The sequence below is a fragment of the Lotus japonicus genome, chromosome 5 (assembly GCF_012489685.1).
Source record: "Lotus japonicus ecotype B-129 chromosome 5, LjGifu_v1.2".
NCBI lineage: Eukaryota > Viridiplantae > Streptophyta > Magnoliopsida > Fabales > Fabaceae > Lotus > Lotus japonicus.
In genome coordinates, this window is record NC_080045.1 from 13675341 (window position 1) to 13682410 (window position 7070).

The following is a 7070-nucleotide window of genomic DNA, read 5'->3' on the forward strand; positions in this document are numbered from 1 at the left end:
ACAAGAGAATTTTGATATTTTGAGTCAAATATTCCCTCTACCAAAGCAACCAGACATACCTATGCTCTACAAAAATCCAAGTGGCTTTAGTGTTGTGTTTTGGTTTAAAAATAGAAATCCTTCATGTGTAGTGACACGTTCATAAAACCAAGCTGCTGGAAGTAAGATGGTAAGCATCAACCAATATGATTAGAAATCCCCATTTGCGATAGTGATGGAAACAATTCTCATGGTACTTCAAATGTAGTTTACAAAGAAGTTTTCCGCAATGTCATATGAAGAAGATAATTTTACAATAAATGTGGAATGATATGTTCTCAGTTGTATTCTTAATGTAATTATTTTAATTGCAAAAATAAAATAAAAATAAAAATAAAAAATCAATGTCAATTTTTAGCACATACACATTACTTCAACTGAAAAAACATCAATCGAGCATTTAGGAAAACAACGACAAAAAAAATAGCAACTCAAACAAAAAACAAACATTCATTAAAAAATACTTATAAATTTATGATTTCTTATATTTAAAATAAATTTTGTTCTTCTAATCCATAAAATCTCCTTTAAAAAATAACACATATTTAAAAAAAACACAAAAAAAACAAAAATGAATATCCCCCGTGCATCGCACGGATAAAAAAATACTATATAAGCATAAAAATAGTGGTTACATTGTAGGAATATTTAATAGCTTTTATCATTTAGGAGTTATCCTACTTCAAAGTGTTGTGCTGATGATGACAAAAAATTAAAGAATTTAATTCATATCACAAAAAAAAATTGCTTCATAACAAAACAAGACAAAAACCTATTAATCTCATTGAAAAACATATATTTCTAACGTAAACTAATATTGTTTAAATATTTTGCTATTGTCAATTTTGACTGAAGGAATATTTTAAAATGAAAGTTTAAATAAGTATTTTACTATACACAATTGTCAATGGCACTAAAAATGATACTTCTTTTCTTTTGGAACCAATATTAGGTGCGTACTTTCACTCACAAAAAAAAAACATGAGGCTCTAAACCAGAAGCTTAATTAGATACTGAAAATGTCGAGCTAATTCTTTTTCATGATGGATATTAAGCATATATGACATAAACGTAGGTGAACAGATAGCCGATGGAATTTGCTTGAACGTCCCTCATGAGTTTTTTATCACACATTCATGTTTTTCGATGACTCTTACAGTCCAGTCTACTTATCTATCTTTCCTTAAAAATTCATAGATCCCTAATTTTTTCAGCATCGTGTTGTTTTAGCCACAAATTAATGAGTTTTTAAATGGAATAAACTCTTTAGGTTTGCCTAATCATAAATTAAGGCTAAAAGTTGATGTTCCAATAATGATTATAAGAAACATTGATCTAGCAGTTGGACTGTGTAACGAGACACGTCTATATTTACTCGAATGCGAATACAATCCACTATATTGTCAAGACAACACGCAAACGACAAAGGTTGTAAAACAAGACAAGTTAAGAGTGTGTGGTGTGTTATCACAGGGAAAACAAGACACCACAAACACACTAAATCCATCACCATGCCACGACAAAAAAAAACACATTTATCACAAAAAAATCTTAAAAAATTATAATATAGTAATACAAAAATATCTTATAGAAAATAACGCAAAAATCATAAAAACACACAAAATGAATATCCCCGTGCATCGCACGGGTGAAAAGTACTAGTAAGATATAAAAATAAAAAAATAATTGTGTTAAGACATTTCAATATATAGTATTAGTGTTCTCTTTATGAAATAAGTAGTATTAACCAAATTTAACAATTAACATTGAAGTAATTTTAAAATTTAACAATATGATGAATTTTTATGTTAATTTGAAATATTTTAGATTAAGTCATAAAATTTTAATATCATTAAATTAGTTGTAATTAATAACATTTTTTTATTGTTTACCGAGAAAATTATTTGTTTGGAGAGACAATAATAATATCCCAAATAGGTGCACCCCTGTCAAGACCAACAACATAATTTAGAACAAATAAGAAACAAAACCTAAACCATCCGGAAGGAAAATCAACTAAATAACAATCAAATAGTTTAATACATTAAGTAAGTGGTTATACATCAAGGAAAGAAGGGAATTTGAAGTTCTATATAAGCTAAGAGATAAGATGCATAAACATACAAAATTCCTAATGTATGCTTAATTTATGTAAATTAAAATTAGATAGCAAAATTTAGATCTATGAATATATACCTTGAAATCCCACAGAGAGACCCCAAAATGACCCCAAACCTCATAAGTCATCTTAGATCAAATTGCTAGAGCCTAGAGAGCTATTTAAGATCAACATATGCAAAAATGAAAAGATAGACAAATTAGAGAATTACCCAGTGCTCTAATTTTCTCAAGGTTCCCTTTGATGGAACATGAATTGTCTTTTCACCTTCAATAGCTTGTTAGCATATAGGAACGTAATTCTATTTATAGTCCAACCCTAGCAAACCTCTTATGCAAATAAAAAGTAAATCTCAATTAGGAGAAAATTGAGTAGGAAAGAAAAAAAAAGGAATTATCATTTTTTTCCAAACCAAACAATTTAGCATGTCATTGTTTCTGAATCTCGTACTAATCGGATCGGATAACATCGTATGCCAAGATCCAACTTATCACTCAAAAACTCCAATCACATGAATAATAGTCCAAGATGTTTAATCAAATCGTTAATTTCAAAATATGAATGAAATTTAAAATTGAAAAGAAAAAACTGAGCAATGCAAGAGATCAAATGATTTTAACATCGTATGATAAACCAATCAAGTTTTGATACATTCAGCTCATATCGGTTGTTAACATGTCCAGAGTACTTTGGGTAGACAATGTCCGTAAAAAGCTAAAATTTTGAAGAATTTGGAGGGGAACAAAAAGAACTTGAAGAATGGGTATGAACTATGAAATCGTGCGTTTAAATAATGATTGAGTAGGAATTATAAAAGGAGAGAGGACTCACCCAATAATTCATCCATAACGTAGATAGGCCCAATGCTATTCAGCCGTTTTTATGAGTAATATAGAGGTAGTGGAGCTAGAATGAAGCTGCACACCCCTTGAAATTAGTAAATTTACGTTTTAAAAATTGCAATTTTTAGCCGGTGAAGTGACAATTGTTAAGGCCCCAAAACTAAAACTGATGGAATTAAAGAGTGGAATCTTAACGGTGGAAAGGAAAAATAAATGACCATTTGTATTAAAGTAACCGAATGAAATTACTTGTGCCATTATATCAACCTGCGTAGGAGATGAAAGGTTGATTTTTTTTTTTAATTTCATCTTAAAGCAGGTAATGAAGATAAAGGTGGGGAATTTGATCATCTCATATCATTAATACTATTTTTCCAAGTCTTTTGTATTTAATACTTAGCTCAAGTGAGCTTTACTAATATATATATATATATATATATATATATAGATATAGATATAGATATAGATATAGATTCATCTTAAATATTAGCTCAGCTGGGGGAGCACTTGAGAAGAGTCATTTGATTATTGTTTCGTTAAACATTTTTAGTTTTTAAAAATAAAAAAGAAAAAAATCGTTTTATAAACATTCTTAAAAACAGTTCTTATTTTCTATTTTTTAGATTGAATCTCAAAGAATCTCTCTCCCTGAAAGCTAACGCCAACAGATCTTGCAAGGACCTCCACGTACTACCTCCTTGCAATCTAACGCACAAGCAACTTCCCTGTAACCCAACTCCCACGCATGTCGTAAGCCATGCTTGACTGCTAGAAGCTCCGCAACACGGCATTGTCTTGCACTAAGCTACCCAAAACTCGAGAATCCCCCTCTATGGTTATATCCTATTTGAAAAGAAAGAATAGAACAAAATAGAATATTAATTATTTGAATCATTAGTACTAATCTTGGAATATTTCTAATAATTAAGTTAGTTAATATTATTCTAAATAGTAACACAATAATTAATTTTATTCTAATGCAAAATTATTCTGAAACGACCCTTCTTACTATATATCAACAGTAAAGCTATATGGCACGACTAATGACATGCACGAAATGCTCACCGCTTTGTACTGGGCATGAAGCTTCTTATTGTACTTTATATGGATTTGGATCCCCTCATATGTCTTTTTCACATGACCATGTCATGTGAACTAATCAAGACCATTGGTGATTTTTAATGAAATCCTACGGTTTATATTGCTTTCTAATTTCCTTTGTATTTTAACAGAAGTGGACGGTGTTGCATTTAAGGGGAGGTTAGTGTTTTTATTTAAACAGAGGTTGTGTCATGTGAGTGAACTTGAAGGGTGGTTAGTATAATTTTCTCATTATTTTAAATATGAAAATTTAAAACTACTTTATAATGGTCTTTGATTTGATGCTTTTTTTGATGTATTTTTTTATGGCAGCCTGAGGTTATGTATTTGCTATTGTTATTGACATTTTGGTTGCTCGCTTGTGTTTTGAGTACTCTTTTTCCTTCTTTAGGATTTTTCCTATGAAGGTTTTAATGAGACTCAAGCATAAGTTGTTTTAAACACCAAAATGTCCAATGAATTGGCAAGGTTGCAGGAGACATTCTTGTATTGATTTAACTCCTATTTTTCATGAGAGGGTAGTTCTCATGTACAACTATCTTTTAATAATAATACAATTTTTTTTAAATAACAAGAAAAAAGTATAAAATAGTATGTGTTAAATAGATATAATACACACGCGTTGCACATGCATTGCGCGAATTTATTTATATTTCATAGAGAATATTTTATGAAAAAAATAAAAAAAAAAATTGAAAATTTACTATTATATATGTCTAAAGAATTTGTAAAAATATGAATTATAGGGTTTTAAAACTTATTATCTGCCATGACATGACATTCATTACACTAAACAATCACTTATTAGCTAATTGTGAGAAAATGGAACCAATAGAGGGTAGGACAAGTTTTTTTTAGGGAGATTCACTGCCCTGGCCCAAGGAAGGAGTCATTTGGGAGGGCTTGAAAAACTTCCACTCTCAGCACTGAAATCAAAGACTTCAACACTCCCATTATCGGCGCTTTCCTCATTATACCCCATTTAGCATTCTTTTCATCCTGAATCTGAAAGATGCGGTACGCAGCCCAGTTTGCCATCTATATTTTCAGTAACAAAGTTCAGTAATAAAAAACTTATGATAAATAAGATAAAAGGAAACAAATTGGATAATAATCCTACCTACCAAAAAACAAACTATTCTCATGATAATACAAAAGACATTACCGAAAATGTTTTATAAACATCCTCTCAAACTCACTTTATGTGATTTGTTATTTTTTAAAAAGTCAACACAATTGTCTCACTTTTTAAAAACTGTGCAGGCTTTTCAAGAAATAAACAAATCATATGGATTGTGTTTGAGAGAGCGTTCAAAAGTGTGTCTATATAATTTTTTCTTACTCTAAATCTCTTCTTTGTATGATAATGAAAAGGCCCGGTCTTTTAAATCGGGTTAGGCCGAATTTTGCCCTAAAAGCTGGCTTATGGGCGATGATTGCTCTGTCCTTTATAAAGACTTATGTGGTTGTATCTCTAGCCAATGTGAGACCTTAACATTTAGTAAATCACATTTCAGTAATTACCTTAGATGGGTTAGTTATTAACGCAAGGCGGAACTCATGCATCACCCATCTAGTCCTCCTGGCACAGTCTCCTTGCACTTCCCAAAAATTCAGGATGTTCTTCTTACCAATGACCTCATTATTTTTAGGGACAAGAACATCTTTCCATTTTTCCATAACTCTCCACTGGCCACTCCCAGCAACTATCATGTCAAGGTTTTCAAGGTCACGCCCCATAGTGTTGTGGAAGAAGCACTTGCGCTCATTGAAAATATTTCCATCTAAGAACACAAAAGAAATTCAACACATCATCTTTGTTCAATTCCCACTTAAAAAAACACATAAACATTCATGGGACATGCAAAATTTGTTTCACTTTTGTGATATGACACAATTATTCTTGTTCTTTGGGTTAACACAAGAGCCTTTAATATGAAGAGTGTGTTTGGTTTCTCCATGGAAATACATTGGAATCAATTATGGTAGGTTAAAATCTATTCTTGATGATTATATTGATGTTTGAGAGTTATTTTGGATGATTGATTTCACACCCCAAGTTAACTCAAACAGAAGTGGAGAAAGTAGCTTATGCACTGTACAAAATTAAATGTGAGATTTTACAACCAAATTTCACATTATTCAACAAAAATCACATTTTCATAAATTTATCAAACATATATCACTTAGATTTCTAAAATATTTTACTACATTCAATTTTATCAAAAATTAATTGTGACAAACGTTGATCTAAACACACACAAAAGTTCTCATGGAACAATGAAAATAAGAGGTTTTTGTTTTTGAAAAAAATACCAACCTCCTTCAGGTATACGCCAAGGCTCAATCTGAAACACATCAAAATATGGGATGATTTCAATAGGAAAAGGTTGAGAAAAGACCCTCCTTTTTAGGTAGAAACCCACAAGAACCTCATCTGTAGGATCAAACTTAAACCCAGGTAGCAACCTAATATTCCCATCCTCGTCCTCATAAGTCATGATTAGGTCCTCCATCTCAAAGGGGCTTGCATGAACTCTTTGACTGAATCAATGTTGAAACTTACTTGCTAAGGATATCATTTTATAGCCACTAGAGATGCAATGTCACCTTATGCCAAGTGTCCTTCCTCAAGCATTCAAGTTCCTTCAAGAAAAAAAATGTCATCCCATGATTTTTGTTTCAACATGACCATCTCTCACCATTTCATCCATAATTAAAATATTATTTATCATATTTTGATACACTTAATTTACTATTAAAAATATTATATTTTAAAAAGTTAAAAAATAATCACTTATTATATAATTTCTTATTTTCAATTTTTGATATCAATTATGACAATAAGTTTTAAATCAAAATATACTTAAATGAAAATATTAACATAAAAGTAATTAGAACGATTTTTATTTAATTAGTAATATACTACATACTAATCATCAATATTCATCAATATTCGTACCTAAGTT

General features: G+C 30.4%; 1 protein-coding gene across 1 annotated transcript; it reads right to left on the bottom strand.

Annotated features, from left to right (window-relative positions):
• Window positions 1-4965: 4965 nt before the first annotated feature.
• On the bottom strand, window positions 4966-6602 carry LOC130719110 (NAC domain-containing protein 83-like). Its single transcript, XM_057569753.1, has 3 exons — window positions 6422-6602; window positions 5626-5885; window positions 4966-5139 (listed from the first exon to the last, which is right to left on the bottom strand). The coding sequence occupies exons 1-3, from the start codon at window positions 6600-6602 to the stop codon at window positions 4966-4968; spliced, it is 615 nt and encodes a 204-aa protein (XP_057425736.1).
• Between the last annotated feature and the right edge of the window lie 468 nt (window positions 6603-7070).